Source organism: Plodia interpunctella, chromosome 26, assembly GCF_027563975.2.
Source record: "Plodia interpunctella isolate USDA-ARS_2022_Savannah chromosome 26, ilPloInte3.2, whole genome shotgun sequence".
NCBI lineage: Eukaryota > Metazoa > Arthropoda > Insecta > Lepidoptera > Pyralidae > Plodia > Plodia interpunctella.
Window position 1 is genome coordinate 2,475,354 of NC_071319.1, and position 20,792 is coordinate 2,496,145.

The 20,792-nt window shown below is 34.4% G+C and overlaps 1 protein-coding gene across 6 annotated transcripts in view; it reads left to right on the forward strand.

The window, feature by feature from the left end:
- The window catches only part of SPR (Sex peptide receptor), a 168,145-nt gene extending 148,944 nt beyond the window's left edge, over positions 1–19,201 (forward strand). For 4 of the 6 annotated variants that reach the window (XM_053764903.2, XM_053764902.2, XM_053764905.2 and 1 more), the window contains 5 exons: positions 1,039–1,310; positions 3,167–3,404; positions 6,000–6,100; positions 17,050–17,188; positions 17,662–19,200. In XM_053764903.2, the coding sequence (XP_053620878.1) occupies positions 1,090–1,310; positions 3,167–3,404; positions 6,000–6,100; positions 17,050–17,188; positions 17,662–18,210 (1,248 nt within the window). In that variant the 5' untranslated portion in view covers positions 1,039–1,089 and the 3' untranslated portion in view covers positions 18,211–19,200. Of the gene's footprint in view, positions 1–1,038; positions 1,311–3,166; positions 3,405–5,999; positions 6,101–17,049; positions 17,189–17,661 lie in introns of all 6 variants that reach the window. The other 2 variants (XM_064436852.1, XM_053764904.2) reach the window with 1 other exon arrangement.
- The last annotated feature ends 1,591 nt before the right edge of the window (positions 19,202–20,792 follow it).

Below are 20,792 nucleotides of genomic sequence, written 5' to 3' on the forward strand. Positions count from 1 at the left end.
CGCATCGCTATCACGCGCACCGCCACGTCCTCTATTTGCCACATCAGTAAACATATTAAACATTTAATCGTGTCACATTAACGATTCAGAGGACATAATTTTAATTGGCAGACAATTTGTTCGCAAATATAATAATAATATTGTAGTTACAATCTACTCTTTTGGGTGGTAGAGTAATTAAATTTGTTTTTATTACTGAACGTAGCCATGGTATCATTTGTTTATTATCAGTACCAACTTATATTACACTAGCTTCGCCCTAAGACTTCGCTCCCGTGGGAATTTCGGGATAAAAGGTGCCCTATGTGTTATTCCAGGCTGTATTCTACACGTGTATCAAATTTCGTAACAATCCGTCGAGTAGTTTCACGGGAACGAAGCCCCGGGGCGCAGCTAGTACTTAATCACAGATGTGATTGTAATTATCATACCAAGAAAATATAATCTATCTCAATGACATGAATGAAGAGTACCTTTTATGCTGTAAATGGTACTGATTACATTAAATATACATGCGGCCGCATATAATATTCATAAGATAGACTAACAATATTCTTATGCGCCGCTGGTATTTGACAAGAACTTATTTCAGATGACAGTTTTATTGAACTGTTTTTTTCTTGCGTAATTTGAATGACTATATATCATGGAATTAGCCTGATGATGACCATAAAAAGTCTGCGACATAAGAACGACGCATTACTAACAAATTTTAACTCATTTGATTTGGCTTGAAAGGACCCTTGATCCTAAACAAACATTTCCTGTCAACTCAACTATTTTTGTACCAAACGCATCTAATTTTTACGAAAAGGTCCTAACCTTTTTGACCGACCTTTTTAAGGTCGAGACCCAGTGATCACAATATATTACAGTAATTTTAAAATGTCATTTTCTAGTAAATTATTGCAGCGACATCAATGCCGATATGTACTTATTTCTAGTGAATAAGGTTCAAAAGTGTGACTGGACTTTTGCAGCCGACCGTACCTATATACCTAATGTTCTATACTTCAATATTTTTTCTTTTGTCCACAGATTCAACTACAAATCTAAATCAATAAACATGACAAAGACAAGATAGTCAAAATGGCGGCGGAAGATCGAGACTGGCTGGCGGACTATTTTGAAAATAGAACGAGAGTGGCAGACGACTTTGACAGGACCAACTATACATTCTACGACAACCAAACGATAGTTCCGGCGTACTCGAATTTTTCCAATGAAGATTTTTGCAGTTCGAATCATTCTCACGTTTACTTAAATGTCACCTGCGAGGTTCCTATTAGTTATGCCGAGCCTATGTATGGGTGAGTAGTAACTGTATTAAGTGAAAAATTAACTTTGTTATTTAAAAATATGAATATAAACATAAAACATAGCTAAAAGTATACTTTAACTTTTTTTTATGAATAACAGTGAAAATACCTATATTATAAATAAGATAAAATGAATATTTATTTAGTACATTCCGTATCGTAAATAATGTAGATTCTTGTTTTTTTTTTAACCAAAGACAATGAAAACTAGTTTTCTCAATCTACGACGTTAGCAAATGATTCTGAAAACCGGATACACCGTGACAGTGCTGTGTCGCAATTGGTCGATTTAACATTTCCGGTCATTTGTCGAATTCCATTCGCATTCCCACTTAACACAATAGGCACTCGATCATTAATAACTATGGATCAGCTCAACTCGATACAGAAACATTAAAAAATAACAACGACTACTTTTCATGGTTTTACCCGAGCGAAGCCGTGATGGGCTGCGGATATATTATAAAACCAATGTAGAACATTGCGCCACAATAAAGATTTCATTTGATCAATTTACTATGGTAAAGTCGATATGCATATGAACCAAAATAATACAAACAAACATATGTTATAACCGCCGCAACATTAAGGGTATCTTGACGTAAGAGTATTAAGTAAACTTGCATAACTTACGAAACCGAATGCATTTACAGAATAAGGTTGCAGCTAGATATCGCCTGAGCTTCCCTCATGTATAAATTTCAGTAAATCTGTTCGGAGCAGATATGTTTGTGTTATGTAAATCTGTGATATAAATTCTAGCCTTTTAGACTTGGTAATTTTATCTGTACGTTGACAAATCAGTCGATTTTTGAATGGTACGGAGAAATAGTACCGAAGTTTGAATTATAGTTAATAAAATAATTTAAATTTGTAAAGAACAATATAAAATCGAAATCCTGGCACTTTGGAAAAAAGAAACAAATAAAATCGTTGATTCGTTGCAATCTCAACGACTTTGTGAGCACCCTTACTTCAAACTGGCTGGTAACACTCAACATATTTTGAAAAAGGAAAACGCTAACTTTTAACGTTCCGAAAGCAATTTCGGCTTTGCCTAATTTACATTTTTAAATTCTCAATCTCAGCGTTCTAGCCGTGCGTTTGACATAAATGATAAATGGTCGTTTAAATTAATTTTAAAGGTTCAGTATTTTTTAATAGCCGCCATTTTAAGTCATCCAATAGGTTTAATGGGAATTTCATTGGTTTCCAGAGGCCCTTACTTTTATTTCGCCTCTTATTGTAATTATTGCCAGTTTAATTGATATTAAATCATTTAAGTTTAGGCCTTTGATAAATCGGTCCATTTCGTGACATTTATTTGTTTTAGATCTGTTGCAAAGTTTACTTAAAGTAACAATTAAAGCCATTGGCTACTGTCTGGATATTAAAAAGTAATTAAATCAACAGATACAAATGGAGAAAACCCACGAGAAGATAATCAAAAATTTGAAGAAAAATTACAATACACAAAACAATTACCAGCAATTTTTATTTTATTATTAACAATATTTTGTACATAATCGTAAAGGAATAACATTGCCTTTGTATATAACTACGAATAATACAACATTACTGTCTCGTTAGTCTAGTCTTGAGACAAGATAGTTTTTGACAAATGATTTATCATGTCGTTAGATTTGTCTTTATTCTGCGCGTCTGGGTCGCTGACTTTTTAAAACAATTTCAAAACTGTCTGAAGAACGTTCTCAATTCAAACTCGTTTATTTTTAAACCATTCGAAAACTGTATCGTGTCATCACCACAGACCCATCAATAAAAAAGAACAATCGTAGTCCACATTTAAAACTGTAACGTTCTTAATTCAAACTTCTTTTTTTCAGCTACATCGCGCCATTTCTCCTGGCGACCACCATCGTAGCGAACACATTAATTGTAGTCGTGCTCTCCCGGCGTCATATGCGAACTCCGACCAATGTGGTGCTGATGGCGATGGCTCTCTGCGACATGTTCACCATGTTGTTCCCGGCCCCCTGGTTGTTCTACATGTACACTTTTGGGAACCATTATAAGCCGTTGAGTCCGGCACGCGCTTGTCAAGCTTGGAACTACATGAACGAGGTAAGATATTAATAACTAGCTTTTGCCTACGGCTTTGCCCGCGCGAGTTATTCTGCGCTAGCGAAACACAAACTTTAACCCCCTGTTATAGTCAATTGGGGGTTGATTTTCGAAAATAAATCTACTCTATATTTGAGCGGGAGTCTTTAGCTATATGCAAACGAAATTTCATCACAATCGATCCAGCGGTTTAGCCGTGAAATCGTAATAGGCAGACAGACAGACCTTTGCATTTATGATATTAGTATGGATATTGAAAGTCACATCCGCCACATTCCACCCGCCCAAGACCGGAGGTCAGCTAAGGTCGACTCACGACAGAAGCTATAACAAGCCTAGACCGCGCAGACAGTGCGTTTTCGATTGGAAGCATATATAAACCTCCGAAATGACGTCGTCGGAACCGTGCGGTTCCCCAGGCGCAACACCTAGCCTGACGGGAGATATCCCTTTGTAGCTGTCGAGCATGATCACCTCGCTTCCGCAATGTAGGTTAGTTTTATACGAAAAAAATATTTTCCGTTTGAAAGGGTAGTTACCTTTCACGTAGACGACTAATCGGATTTCGGTCCCATTTGTAAAATAAAACTTGAAATAACGCATTCTCCCAAAACATACGCTGTTTTATTGTTGAGTTTCATTCCACAATAATATTTTCCACAGAAATATGTTTTTATTTCAATATTTTACTAATACCTATCCCTTTGTGCTTTGAATACAATGCAGATATTTCGCTTTGGCTGTATGCGATGTGTAAAACAACTTTCCTTGTGTGGTTTTCAAAATAAATGTATTTGTTTTTCATGGTATTATAAAACTGAATGTGTTTTTCAGACATATATAAGTTTTTTCGTTACATAGTTCATTCATTCAAATATCTATGCCGCTCCGCCTGGCCATTTGATTCCATTATACGCAAACATTTTTTTTACTGCAACTTAAACTTAATGTGGATATAGGGCTTTGCGGAAACATATTCCATACTTGAGTTGAACATAATATTCAATTTTTTTAATTCCTAATTAAATTAGTATTGATTATTTTTCACAATATCTGACATTAATCTAGGTAAAAGTACATACCTACCTAATTATTATTTATTACTCAGTAATCTAGGTAAATTACTAGGTAGATTAGAATAGGTATTTATTGTTACTAAACGGAAAGATGTTTGAAAATTAAAAAATGGAACACTTTCTTGTTATTACATAAAAACTAGCAGTGGCCAGTTAGTTATTATGAAATTAAGTATAATAAAAAATAAATCTCATAAATTATTTTTGTGATAAATTTTATTCCATATTCAATTCATAACTTGCTATGAAACATTTGAAAATCGAAAAATCTCATAAACAAAAGACGCAACGCTGACATTGACAGAACAATTTTGTCAGATTTGACAAATGGCGTGGCCGGCTGACGGATGGCGGGATCTGCTGGTAGTTTTGACGAAGGACGCTGCTGGCTGTAAAGCTATCAATAAACGTACCCAGATAATGGAAACAACCTAGTTTTCTTCAAATTGTTTTGAGTTGACTGCTTATTATAAATACGAAAGTTTGTGACGATACATGTCTTGCGCCCTGGGGCTTCGCTCCCGTGGTAATTTCGATGTCAAACCCTATTTGTTATTCCAGGTTATATTCTACCCGTGTACAAAATTTCATAACAATCATTCCAGTAGATTTTGCGTGAAAAAGTAACAAACTTTCGCATCTATAATATTACTAGAATTAGCAGGTGGTAGGATTTACTAATCCTAATTTTCATAATGCAAATTCTCTTTCTTGACTTACACATTAGTTTTAGGTTAAATTAATACAAGATAAATTTTAGATTCTCAAACGTCGTAGTGAAATTTAAGTCCAATCCTACTGGATATTGCAGTTTTAAAATTAGTATATATCGTTGAAAAAGTACGATTGATACCAGTATGTATCGTACAAAAAGCTACTTGTTAGAACTCGTACGGATCGCAGCAATTTCCTCTAAACTCGTTACAAAGGAAATGGGCCATGGAAGTTACGTGCAAAGTCTTTGAACAATGATAAATAAGTCCCATTTTCCGAAAATAGTGCAAAAGTGCTGTTACTTTTTTATACTTTTGTTCGAAAAGGGAATGTACATTATTACATTTTTGTCCTTTACGATAGCGTTTCTCAAACTGAGCTCTAGGGCTTGATAGAAGTCAGGTTTCATTCGGTGCTGTGATGCCGCAAATCCCGCAAAGAAAAATTAAATTTAATGTTTTACAATTTCGTCGATCTTCCTTGAGAATGCTATAACCTTTAAACTTCTGGGTACCTATATAAAATATCTAAAACAGCGAAACTATACATGACACGAATAGGAATCGAACCTGGGACCTTTCGGTCCACAGGCTTCTTACTACCGCTACTAATCTACATCTACCTCATTAATCCATACTAATATTATAAAGAGGAAAGATTTACCTATATTTTAGTTTTTTGTTTGTAATTCAAAAACTATTGTGATGAAATTGAAAACCTTCGCGAGTGACATAGGCTTACTTTTATTGTTTTACCCGAGCGAAGCCGGAGCGCGACGCTAGTAACACATATGTCTTGTCACCAGGTGATACCAGCGATGTTTCACACTGCAAGCATTTGGTTGACACTGGCTTTAGCTGTTCAGAGATATATCTATGTGTGTCACGCGCCCGTCGCCCGGACTTGGTAAGTCTTTTTTTTTAACAATTATCAATAAAAAAGAACAAGCGTTTTATATAATCTAACATGGATTTAATAAGAACTTCGTACAACGGAGTACCTACAAATTCCAGGTACTCTAATTAGAACAAAAATACAAAATGTATATGTTTCTCCTTAACAATACACGACACCTGGGCCGGTCATTTGAGCTTGCGTGGGGATATAGAACCAACACGTAGGGCCTCTCTTTGGAGTGTTTTGATGTTCTGTTAGGTCTCCCGCCAAAATCCGCTCGCGGATATACCTACCAATAAAATGACTCATCTGCGGCGTTAAATCCTTTATTTAGTGCAAGCTACAATATCCAATAACATTGTAAAACCTCACCACAAAAACCTGGCAGGTTTTACTGGGTATCGGCGAGTCGCAGTTATTATATTTAGGCACTTAGGTGGGTAAAAAGATTTTAACATTATTCTTAAATGTTTTACTATTCTTATTAAGAATAGCTTTTATTTACTTCCACCTGTCCCGTTGTCTGTCTGTCTGTAATCAGATATTTCAAGTTAAATTTGATCCACTTCCTGGTCACCGACAAAGATAAAGATTATATTTTATTTGCGAATTTTTGTGCCGATTTAGCTGAAATTTTATGTGTGTATAAATCGGCTGATAATACAATATTATTATGACAAAGATCTGATCTGATGATGGAGCTGGCAGGTGGCCATAGGAACTCCGTAATGAAATGACACAACCCCATCGAGTTTGGACTCGTTTGATTCGTCTTCACGATTACTTTGATATTAGATGGTAACCAGGGTATGATAATGGAGCTGGTAAACCGCTGAACCGCTGGGAATATATGACCGCTAAGTGTGTCTGTCTGTCCGTGCACCGTAGCTCATCAATGGGTGAACTTATTTGGATTCGGTTTTTTTTTATTTGATAGCTAATTTGTATCCACCGCATGTATGTATGTATGTATGTCCTTAGATATGTTTGATCAAAATCGGTTCAGCCATTCAAAAGTTGAAGCGAAATGAATATTTAAAGTCGGGGGTACCTATTTTAATTTGTCTAACAAATAAACTTGTGTTTTATATAATGTAGTTATTATAATATTTTATTCAGTAAACAGAGGTAAGTACTCGAGGTAAGTTAACCTCGAGTAACCGGGTATAACAGCTATCTCTCTTCTCTATCTATCTGTCTCTTTACTGAGCCGTTAAACATCAGCGCCCTGAAGTCGCTTTCCAATTTTTTCTTCCACTTTCCACGGTCATCGGAATTCCTAGTTGTCAGACACACATATCATAGTAGAAGTATTAAAGTTACTACTTATATACTATTATATTATATACTTATCCGGGAAACAGCAAAACTAAGGAAAATAAAATAATTCTTATTCCACGAAGGAACCAAGTGCCTTAAAACCTAGTTCAATTAAAGTTAACTACATCTTACATGTTAACTGTTGATTGCATTACCTTCCCTTCACTAACCGCAGTCCTATCTCACTTCTTGCTAATATTAAAAACAAACTGAGCGATGCCGCTCCGGAAAATGTACGGGACTAAAAGCCCGTCCCAGATTCGCTCATGGAAAACATTAATAAAACTGTAGCCTATGTTATTCCTGAAAGTTTCGTCTGTCTGTATGCTAAATTTCATCAAAATCGGCCCAGTAGTTTTGAGTTTATTCATTGCAAACAAAAAAGCAAGATTACAAGACTTTTATAATATGCAAATGTATAGCATAAAAGGTTGTACTCTAACAACTAGTTATCATTATATATGTTACAGAAAATAAATATTTTTGTTCTTTTTATGTATTAGCATCAGTTGAATGACAGAAGATATTCGTAACAAGAGCGAACTAAAATGGCAGTAATGCCATTACAAAAAATACAAATAATGTTACCACTTACTTAATTAATATTATCTTTGTATACCTAATACGGAAGTTGATATCAAGTCAAATCAGATACTTTTTTCCTTTAGAATCAAAAGTGAAAAAGTTTAAGTGTCAAAAACAAAAAAAAAATATGGGGGCTTACTATGACAGCAACAAGCAAACAAGAGACGTCACAAATGTCAAAAAGCGTTTTATATAATCTAACATGGATTTAATAAGAACTTCGTACAACGGAGTACCTACAAATTCCAGGTACTCTAATTAGAACAAAAATACAAAATCTATACTATTATTATGAAGAGTTAAGCGTTTGTGAGTTTGTATGTTTGAGGAGGGTAATCTCCTAAACTACCGAATCGATTTCAAACATTATTTCACCATTATAAAGGTACATAATCCAAAATTGCTATATGTATACGCAATATTTTATCTAATAATTCCCACAGGAGCGAAGCCCCGGGCAACATCTAGTATTACTTTAAATTGATAAATGAAAGTGACATTTGATTATCATGTTATTGCATTTATATATTTTAAACACTGGCAAATAAGTTCTGTGCTCATAGAAGCGAGGAAGCAGCCGTGAAAACGCTCATACAACAGAAATAGACCCAATATTGCTATAGAATACTGCACGGAAACTATAAATCAAAATTGTATCCACAAGTAACAGTTTCCACTAATACAATGGCTTCGAAAACGGGTCTAAACCAAAATGGGACAAAGGAGCTTCCACGTAAACTACCCTTAGAACTTCGATTGATGGTCACAATATGTCTGTAGACTCCAGTTCCACAAAATTAATCGTGGTGTAAGGGAGACGCCTGAACATACACAGACACACATTTTAATAGATGCAAGAATATGTTATATATTATTTAGTGAAAAATAATAATGGACCCGACTGGTGAATTTTCCCGCGCCTTCGCCCGCGTTCATTTAGTGCGTCCGCTCATAACCTATTATTGTTAATATATTAGGTTCTAAGCAACGTATCGCGATGAAACCTATATCAGATTTTTAGTGACACCTACTATCATATATAGCTGCAAACCGCATCTAATTCCATTTAGTAGATTTTGCGTAATGCACGAACAAACGTATAGACAAACAAAAAATTTTCAAAAATATATTTGGTATACAAATATATGTAAATTTAACCTATAAATTTTATAGAGTGTTTTCTCATTAACTAACTAAACAATAACATAACAAAATCGATATAAATAATATGAAAAAGAATACGCGATGTTGAGTTATGATTATTATATTTTAAAAAAAACAGTCTCTTACGTTATACCTCGACGACCTCGGTGGCGAAGTGGTAAAGTGCTTGCCTCTGAACCGAGAGATCCCGGGTTCGATCCCCGGTCGGGTCATGATGGAAAATGATCTTTTTTCTGATTGGCCCGGGTCTTGGATGTTTATCTATATATGTATATGTTATATAATATAGTATCGTTGAGTTAGTCTCCAATAACACAAGTATAGAACTTACTTTGGGGCTAGCTCAATTTGTGTGATTTGTCCTAATATATTTATTTATTTATATACGAGTATTATGGTCAAGTTGTACGATCTATTTTGTCTATGGTCCGTTTACTTCGATATTTGTTACCCTTCGAGAGAACTCCAGCTTTAGACCTTTATTTGCAATCATTGATTAAGAACTCCAAAGCCCTTTTTGGTGATTTGTCTTTTTAAGTGTTTTAACCATCAATTTGAGAAAGGGTGTCATTAGTTTACAGTGAAAAATTGGTTGGGGCAAGTTAAATAAATAAATAAATATATTAGGACAAATCAAACAGATTGAGCTAGCCCCAAAGTAAGTTTTAGACTTGTGTTATGGGATACTAACTCAACGATACTATATTTTATAAAAAAAAACATATATAGATAAACATCCAAGACCCAGTTGCCAATAGATGGCGCTAGGAGGTAACGGTCGGTAACGTGACGTCAGATGCTTTTATATAGGTAATCTCACACCAGTGTTAGTATGTTTTTAACCCCCGACGCAAAAAGAGGGGTATTATAAGTTTAAATGTCAATCTGTCTGTGGCATCGGAGCTACCTCCGAAACAGATGGATCGATTTTCGTTAAGTTTTTTCTTGTGTCATAAAGAAATGAATATTGAAAGTCGGGGTTTTTTTAATTTGTCTAACAAATAAACTTACAACTTTATAAATAAATTTAGCGCAGTCTCTCTCACCTTCCCGTGTTGCATTCATGGCTGTGACGTCCGAAGCCCAGGATCCGGTAAAAAATAAATATTTCTATTTCAATAGTTTAATTTTTTTAATTTAAATTTTGCTCTGATGACCGGCCTATTGTCATCACGGTGACGTCAACCCTCTTTGGGAACATCTCTTTTTTGAGAGTTGTTGGCAAGACTATTCTAGGGCGGCACCACACTATTTTGTTTGTATTTTTGTTTTCCATAATTTCTAGTTACTTAAAATTAATTTGGTTAATTTCCCTTTGAGAGAACACCATAGAAACTTAAAGTCCTAGTGACTTGAGACAGGCGACGAGAAATATGGCGAATATATAGCTAACTTTATAAATAAAACGTTAAAATATTCTTACTCGGTTACTTTTACGAGTTACTTTGAAAAATTACAAGTTCGCGTACCTAAAACTTGCACCTCATAAAATGGTTCTGAAGTGAAAATACCTGTACGGGATAAGGTGCCAACTTTATGGATACTTACCCGGTGTCTTAGCTGCGCGAGAAACACGGCAACGCTACGCGATAGCTTATTCAGTTTGATGTAATTTAAAACATAATTTATATTGTTTTTAATACATTAATAAATGAATTAAAGCAAGAAGCTGGTGATGACGACCATCTATAATCGAAAGATTCAAATTCTAATACATTTCATGTTATATGAGTTTGTATATAAATTTGACCGTAGTTTTGGTACACCACTTTCTTCTTATGAACATCTGAATAAACATGCACGCAAATAGTCCACTATTGGTTATTATGTCTAGATTTCGGTATTCATACAAATCAAGTGGATTGGACTACTTGATCAAAAATCTAACAAACGTAATAATTTACTAATACTGTTGTTATTAAAAGAGAGATAACCCTAATGTAAACCCAATCAAAATCGACGCGAAGCTTACGCAACAAACTTATGTTGGCTCGTGGCCTATGTTCTTGCCGTAATCAATATACATTGTCGTACTGCGTCGTGCAGGCTGTCATCGCTCACCTAGAACGCCCTGTAAGGTGCTAACTTTATAGCAGCCAATGAGGGCAACTTTAATAAAATACTTTTCAATACTGTAAGTTTATTTTTATATCGGTTTTATGAACATTTTTATTAATAAGTGGCGGCATATCCCGGCTTCGCTCGGCTAAAACCAATAAATTATATGCCTAAGCCTCTGGAACCACAATATCAATTGGTGAAACACCTTACAACAATCCGTCCCTAGTTTATCGCGTTCATTCAGACATACTTGACAGGGAACTATTTTTTATATGTAAAATGTGGTGTACCTGAAGCGGTGGTGGTGTAATGGCCTATGGATCAAAAGGTCCCAGGTTCGAATCCTACTCGTGCCATATGAGTTTTTGGTTAGTTAGCACGGTGGGTCGTGGATCAGTAGACGTAACTGGCTGTCACGAACTTGCCGTGGTAGGTAGTGTTTTGTCTATGTAGTATTTGAGAGTTAGTAATGGATGATGATAATCCGCGACTATCCTCGTAATCCATTGGTATTTTGAGCTGTAACTTGAGATAAGACTTCTATTGCCTGTTCATTGGAAACTGTGCGCATTATTTTAGGGAAATACAGTTATCCTGATAGTTAGCTAAACAGAAAGAAAGACGCCCACTGAGTCGGCCATGTTATTATTGTTTGTGGTTTAACCTGCGGGCTCATTGCCTATCATTTTAGAGTTACATAACCCTCCTTATTCCCTTATTCCCTCCGTCCCTTCGTCTTTTCGTCATATTAATGTCAATTTAAGAAAGAAAAATAGTTTATTTGATACATAATGACAATTAATACTAAGTTGACAATACAATCCGGAATTAAAACATGTTCCAAAGTGGCCACCACTCAGCATGTGTCGTGGCTGGGCCATGACGCTGGTTTTCTGCGGGTACCATACTTCAATTTAAAACTTATAACTACGTAACTAGATTGTGGCACTACGCAACACTTATGTTAAACTAAATGAATCCTTGAAATACTTTTCATTTTTATGTTGTAAAATTATTTTGTGTGCCAATAAATAAATCACATTGCGATGTGATTGTCGTCGCGTCACAATGCCACACTTAAAGAAGAATATTAAATGTGAGAGCATACTTTTTATTATACTTATCTCGTCTCAAATTTTTAAGTTATGGAAATTTAATAGTAAAATATGTCGTCGTGAAGCCCTGTTATTGGAAATTTCTTCCTTTGTATAAACACCATTTCTTAATAATTCTAAAGATTGTCGTCGAAAATTTCTCATTAATTTACTGAAGAAATTACTGGGGAATGTCAGAAAATATCGCTGTGCATTCTCGAAAATTTCGACAACAATATTTTAATCCTGACAACAAATAACCTTGCCCTCTTTGTGACTATATTATTCTCGTGACTTCGCTTAAAATTCATTCCCCAATTTAACCTCTAAAAAGCTTTAATATTTCCTACAACACCCTAAGTCGTAATAAACCATTTTATTACATTCCTTCATGAAACACAATAATCCAATATGGCGGCCGCAAATTATTTTTACGTGACGAAAGGCTGCGGAGCGTTGAGACTTTCTGAAAGGTGGAGATAAAAATAGCGCGAGGAAAACCTTAATCTTATCCTACTAATATTATAAATGCGAAAGGTGAGGATGTATTTGTGTGTGTGTATGTTTGTTACGCTTTCACGCAAAATTTACTGAACGGATTGTTATGAAATTTGGTACACGGGTTTCTACCCGTGACACATAGGGTACTTTTTATCCCAGAATTCCCACGGGAGCGAAGCCCCGGGGCGCAGCTAGTACTAAATAAATATGACAATGATATTATCACGCCTTAGGGCGGCGCTAGAGCAAGATGGAAACAGCATGGAATTAGTAGGTACTACGGAGTACCTACTAAATCTATGGTAAAAAAAAAAACGTGCTGTGACATTGACAATGACAGTCTTCCAAAACATGACAGCTTATAGTGACTCTGTGCACTATGGCAACTCTGAGCTGAGCAAAGACAACGAAAATTAAAGACAACAAGTCCAAAACATATAGAACAATGGATTTTATAAGTACTTCGTTGTACGGAGTACCTACTAATACCATGGATGGAACTCTCTCTCTGTCTTGTGTGCTATGAATTTGAATGATGTGATGTGCTGTAGAGTGTACTTACGTAATATATTTAGATCAAAGACCAGTGCAACGCTAGGAATGCACACAATGTACGATATTCGGTACAACTGTGCCGAAAATGCCTTTACCAGTTAATATACATCACATTTATATATATAATAACTCTATCTATACTATTATTATAAAGAGGTAAGCGTTTGTATGTTTGATGCGTGTAATCTTCCAACCAATTTCAAAAATTCTTTCACCACTAGAAAGGTAAGTACATTAATCCAAGATTGCTATAGGCTATATTTTACAAAATTCCCACGGGAGCGGAGCCCCGGGCAACATCTAGTATGACATAAACAAATGATGTAGTAAATAAAGGAATAATGACAATCTTCTTTGGGTAAATAAATAATTATAGTTTTATTGTATTAGGTTGTCAAACTCCATTGAAACTATAATTCTAATGGTACATATAATAAAACTGTAAGTGGGCTATGTTGTACATACAAGATACAAGATGTTGCCCGGGGCTTCGCTCCTGTGGGAATTTTGAGATAAAATATAGCCTATAGCAATCTTGGATAATGCACCTTTCTAATCAGTTTCGGAGATTAGGCGCCTCAAACATGCAAACTCACAGTCACAAACTCACAAACGCTAACCTCTTTATAATAATAGTATAGATAGTATAGATTAATGAAAATTAATGATGGGGGTCTTTATGCGACTAACAGAAGCCGAAACAATATTCTTATTTCTATTGATCTTTATTTATCACATTGCCTCGACATTTTGATTAAGTATTGTCATATGATTACTACAACTATTCCAGTCATTTTGTCAGAAAATTACTCTGGTTTTAATTTATATTGAGTATACATCGATATTTTAAAAGTCGGTTCAGTATCTGTTCAGTTCAGTACTCTGGCTCGTCACTTAGTTTAATGTGTTTTTTGTTGTACTAACTAGAAATGTCTAATTTAACTACTAAATAATAAAATGTTGTGTAACGAAGGATCTTACAGGTTTTATAAACAAATTTCAAATTAATTGCCAAGTTCAAAATATTATAAAATCTTTGGAAAATATTTTACTGCGGTCCGTACAATTTACAAACATTCCTCAAATATTCGAATATAGAATTTGGAACTATAAGAAAACTTACAAACCGAGAACATTCTAAACTTGTTCAAGTATTTCCAGCCAGTGCCACACTGCAATTCTTTCTCGAGAATTCAAATATTGCGTTAGATAGAATCCTGGCTGCAAATAGTGGATATAGGATTTTTCCAATAAAAAAACAAGTTAAGCGGCTGACTTTTATTATCTGGAAGGTGTCTCGATTCTTTTTTTATTTATTTAAACGAATTATTAATTTATTCAAGAATACATACCTAATATAGTTTTTTTATTTATTCTAGTGCAGATATTTGTAATGTGACTGATTCGAAGACTCATTAAAGATTCCGAAGACTGAAAAACCTATCAAAATTATTTTACTTTTGTTTAAAATATGTAATACAATCGTGACATAGGTATGTTTTTATTAAAATACCGGAATGTGTGATATACCTAAATATCATTTATTTTATGTACATACATTCACATAAATACTTAAAACTTCTAAATTTAAGCAATTTCACAAAGTTCCAATAGTAAAATTGTACGATGAAGCAAAAGCGTAATTTTATCAGCCAGCCAATGTACTCAGATTTTGTTATAAAATTGTACGCTGACGAATAAAATTTAATATACCAGTAAACATATTAAACACTTCCCATGTTGCACTCACCGCAGAGATGTTAAAATGTTGTTAAATTTATTATCTGTATTTCGGGATAAATCTGCGGATTTTGCTTGATGTAAACAGGGCTGGACTGTACGTACACCCAGGGCCCCGATTCGATGAGTATATCGGTATGGTTTGCTAAATGATTCAGTCAGTCCGAAGTCACATTTCTTCTGATTCAGGATGCAAAGTTTTAAGATCCTAACTTCCTAAATGCTATTTCACTTGTTTGAATTGGTTAGTAAATAATTTAGGATGTCTGTATTTAGTCAAATGAAATACGCGCTTTTGGTAGCGGTTTTCGGTCGAGACACTAGGTAAAAACAGAATTCTTAATGAGAGTCAAGTGTGTATGTGGGCTTTTCGTTTGGACATGAAAGGTTACAAAACTTTAGTTAGTTATATTTTTAATAAATTAGATTACGTTATTGGGATAGCCTATAACAATCTTGGATAACGTACCTTTCTAATGGTGAAGGAATTTTTGAAATCGGTTCGGTAGTTTCGGAGATTACCCGCCTCAAACATAGAAACTCACAAACGCTTACCTCTCTATAATAATAGTATAGATAAATATTAATGGTAGAAATAGGGCCCGGAGGCGCATCAATTCACTGAAGCCGAACCTGGGTGAATGATGCGAAATAACTAACTGGTAGTCATGAAAATAATGTGGTGAGGAAGTTTATGCTTGGTTTGTTTCAGATATTCCCTCAGACATATTGCAAAATATTATATGCAGAGTGATCATAAAACGTATAGATTTATTTAAATAATACTTAGATATATAATGTTAATAGACAGATAAAATAGGCTATTTTCCACCACGTAACAACAAATATAAAAATGCTTATGATTTTTATGATAGATTTAATAAAAAGTTAACTAGAAATGTCGATATATATATATATATTATATATTATAAAAATGAAATTGTTTATTTTAGAATTTCCATTTTAAAAATCATATTTTTTAAATGTGTTGTTCTAATGTCAAAAACACCTATCGCCATATTGGGTTCGAGGTGACGTCACGCCGTTTATATTCAGATACTGAACGAGTGAATATATTGTGTGAGCGAGTCGTGTATAATTACTAACGGAGTGACGTCACGAACCGAATTGCATGGCGGCTTGCGTTTCCTTTAATTTAAAACTGATAAATTAAAAAAGTTTTCAAGGCATTCTTCGGTTTAATAAAATTGAGATAAAAATTGTAATGGCTTATTACGACCTCTGGGTTGATGTAAAAGATTTTACAAAAAGAGTAAATACTCTAATACCTATTTAGTTCTCTCATTCATTCAATTTTCCACTCAATTTTTCAATCAGAATCATTCTGAAATTGGGCCTTCACATGCACTTTTTCACGTCATATTCTAAATTAAATTATATTTACCAAAACTACAAATTAGGTACTAGCATTTCGGAACGACCATTGCTGAGAAGAAATGCCGAAAGAAACACATTAAAACAGTGTTGGTCCCTATCATGCCAGAAGGGCTTACCATTTTTTAAATACAATTTTTTATATAATTTTTTATCCCATTCCTATATAATGTAAAACAAATGTGTACAATGCCGTACGATATCTACGATGAGAGAGATTGTGGAACGTATTTTGTACGTACCAAGTCAAAAAGCGTTCTAATTATAATTTAATTAGCGACCCGCCCCGGCTTCGCACGGGTGCAATATTATGCATGTTATATATATATATATAAACCTTCCTCTGGAATCAGTCTATCTATTTAAAAAACCCGCAACAAAATCGTAATTAGATCTTAGCATACATAGGGACTGACAGCGGGAAGCGACTTTGTTTTATACTAGGTAGATGACAAAGTATAGAAAACTCTCCTTGGGCATGCTATTATTGCCTAAACAACATAATATTAGATTGGGAGACTCTAAAATCATTCCTGGTTCCAGGTGCACTATGCCGCGCGTGATGAAGTGCCTCATCTATATTGGGATAGCTGCCTTCCTGCATCAGCTGCCGCGATTCTTCGACCGCCAATTCGTGCCCCATCTCACCTTCTGGAGAGGACACTTCGAGGAAGTCTGCAGGGTAAGAGTTCTTATACATTATGCTACAAAAACCCTGTCCGACTCGAAAAGGGCATTACCTAAAAGACAAGGTCAAAAAAATTAAGAAAATTCTCCCAAAAATCTCTTATTTCATCCAAAAAATACCTATCAATCAGATTAGACTCTAGTCTTTTTTGTGATAGGTAAAAAACATTGAACTCGCGTCAGGACACGTGACCTGATCAAAAATTCGTAAGACTTCAAAATGCACAACGTTAAAATTCAAGTTTTCACTTCTGCCGGAGAATAACCCGTTCAAATTTGAAGATTTTGAAGAAATCGGCTCCGACACTTACGGCTGAGAAACTAACTAGTTTAAATAATTAATTAAATTAAACATCAATTAATTACATGTATCGATGACTGTTTGATGTCAAAATAAAAAGAAAAAAAATAAATTTAATCTATTTCACAATCACTGTTTATGGTAATAAGATTTCTTTTTTCCAACAGATGCAAATGGCGCCGTGGGTGCAATCGATATCCATGGACGCGTACTTTATCTCCTACTTCGGATTCCGAGTTCTATTTGTCCACCTCATCCCCTGCACTTCTCTGGTAGTTCTCAACGTTCTCCTCTTCAGGGCCATGAGAACTGCCCAAATAAACAGGCAGAAACTCTTCAAGGAAAACAGAAAATCCGAATGTAAAAAACTGAGAGACTCAAACTGTACCACGTTGATGTTGATTGTCGTTGTGACAGTATTTCTTTTGGTAGAAATCCCAGTCGCCGTTGTCACTATACTGCACATTATATCGAGCACTATGGTAGAAATTTTAGACTACCATATTGCCAACATACTAATTTTGATCACGAATTTTTTCATCATAGTTTCGTATCCGATCAATTTCGCCATTTATTGCGGCATGTCCCGGCAATTTAGAGAAACGTTCAAAGAGTTGTTCATCCGGGGAGCGGTTACGAATAGAAAAAATGGCGGTTCCAGTAGATATTCCCTAGTAAACGGCCCTAGGACTTGCACGAATGAAACTGTGCTTTAAACATTTAAAAAATAAAATGTAAATATATATTTTATACTAATGCAACATGCAACTCTTTTATATAAACTGTCTATTTGTATAATTGTAGACATATCAATGTATTTTGATATTCGCCTAAATGTCTATAAATTTGTTTAAAAAAAATGTTGTTGCTTTTGTTGAAAATTGTTTTTTAAATTTTATCATTAATTAAGATACTTTTTAACGACCGTGCGATTACCTGATCATGCTTGTCGTAAACTTAAAAACATTTATTCACATTTTGTACATTACTTTTGTTGATTTTTGTTCATTTAAAACTGATTAGCTGATTACACGGCCCCTAAATGGCGAGCCCCCATTTGGAAAAAGTATCTTATTTTTAGTGTATTGTAAATATTTAAATATACATAATTGTACTATAGATGGCATTTTCATTTTAGTGTGCTTAGACATGTACTTATTTTGTAAATAAAACAAAGGAAATTATTTAAAACGAAATTATTTATTAGTGGATGTGTAAAAATCAGAGTAGTAAGAGAAACTAATGTTAATTATATAAATTATATTAAATTTTGTTATAAAGTAATGTATAATATTTATTATTAATTAGTAATAATAGTAATAAATAGGTATTCATTTAGAAAACTGTTTCATTTAGTTTTGAAATAAATGAACCATATTTCTACAGCTTCTGAGTTATATAATGAACAAAAAAGATCTGCTTTCATATGTAAGCGAGTATAGAAGATACATCTTGTTACAAATCTGTGTTACGGACCACGGCGAATCAAATGTATTATGTTATTAAAAGCTATGTAATACTTAATAAAAATAAAAAAATATTTTCATGTGTCTAATTTTATATATTTTATGTACCCTTAATTTTCTCTGAAATGATAATATATTTGTTGTAACTGTCTCCGCTAACAGCCGCACTTCGAATATTGCGCAGATGAGAGTTGTAGAATACAAAACCAACATGTTCCTTCCACTTTTAATATAATCACAAGCTGGTTTATTCGTTTACAATAAAAGATCTGTCTGGAATATTATATTTGTATATTTGTTCGGAATATTATAATATAATTATTTAACTACTAAATAAAGAAATAGGTTTTTGTAATGAACAACCAATGGTGTTTGAAACGGTGGTCGTCAAAATGATTAAGACCGCCTGACAACCCAAAGGATCCCAGGTTCGAATCCATCTAATGCCATATGAACTATAACTCATGTATGGTAGTTTTAATCACCCACAACTTGCTCTCGGAAAGGAAAACATCGTAAAGAAACTCTTGTGTCAACTTTTGAGTGAAATGGTGTAGGCAATGGCATAAACCACTCCATTAATAGTGCCACGTAGTTCATACCACGTAATGACCACGACCTTCAGCCGTGACGAATACGAGACTATGAAGAAGAAGAAGAAGACAATGAATAAATAGGTTTCAAAAGGACAAAGAAAGATCTACGTCGGTCGTTTATATCAATTTTGAACTTAAATACAAAATTGATATCACATTGACGTTTAGAAATCAATGTTACACGTCCACAAATAGATTATTATTCACGGATTTACCAGATGCGAGCCGACAAAGCTTGTTGATAGTCGAAAAATGTATATTTGTTTAACCATAAATAACTCAATAAACACCCCAACACGTGAAATGCCAGCTTTACGTGAAAACACTCAGAGAAATCGAATGATTTTAATTATTTAGTGCATAACAGCGCCAGTATGACGTCACATTTATTGATCGAAAACTCATTAGTTAAAATGCATTTAACTATGTAGTGCAATCTAGACGGTTTTCACTCCAATTCAGGAGTGCAGCCTACGCTGGTATGGCCACGTCTTGTTTTTAAACAATTTATTTATGGAACAAATGTCTAGCTATGCCGCTCCCGCCTGGCCCTAGCAGAAGGCAAACCAAAGAAATGTTGGCTTGATATCACCAAGGATGATATACGTGCCCAATGGTCTGACAATAAGGATTCCAAAGACTGCGAAATTAATATTAATAAGTATATATACAGACATATCTATCTACAAGACTTAATAACAAAAAAACCCAAAGTCAAAATATTTTTTATATCTCTTGTAAATCATTATAATTTTGACATTAAGTATATCTTATATATGTAAACAATTATTGTAAAAACATGGTGTATTCGCGAGGTCTACGTTCGCTGCGAACAACTAGTTACAATTTTCTTACAATCTGATTGAACATAGTTTTAAGGAAACACGTTTCCTTAAAACTATGTTTAAACACAAAAGGAAAAAAGGCACAACTCCACTAAAGAATTTTCTCGAAGTTGCCAGCCCTGAAAAAACAGATCGTCTTACCCCACCCCTGAAACAATATTAATATCACGTAATAAACTGTTTACGAGTGCCGTTATGAAGGCGTGGAATCAATCTAGATGCATGTGTGTGTGTGTGTGTGTGGCCAATAAAACCGCGCCCAGTGTACTCGTAGCTTAATTGTGAGTGAGATCATCTGATGCGTCAATAGAATTTATTTTTGTATGGTGGAAATGTATGAGTTACTATATCCTACTAATATTACAAATACGAAAGTTTGTGAGGATAATTA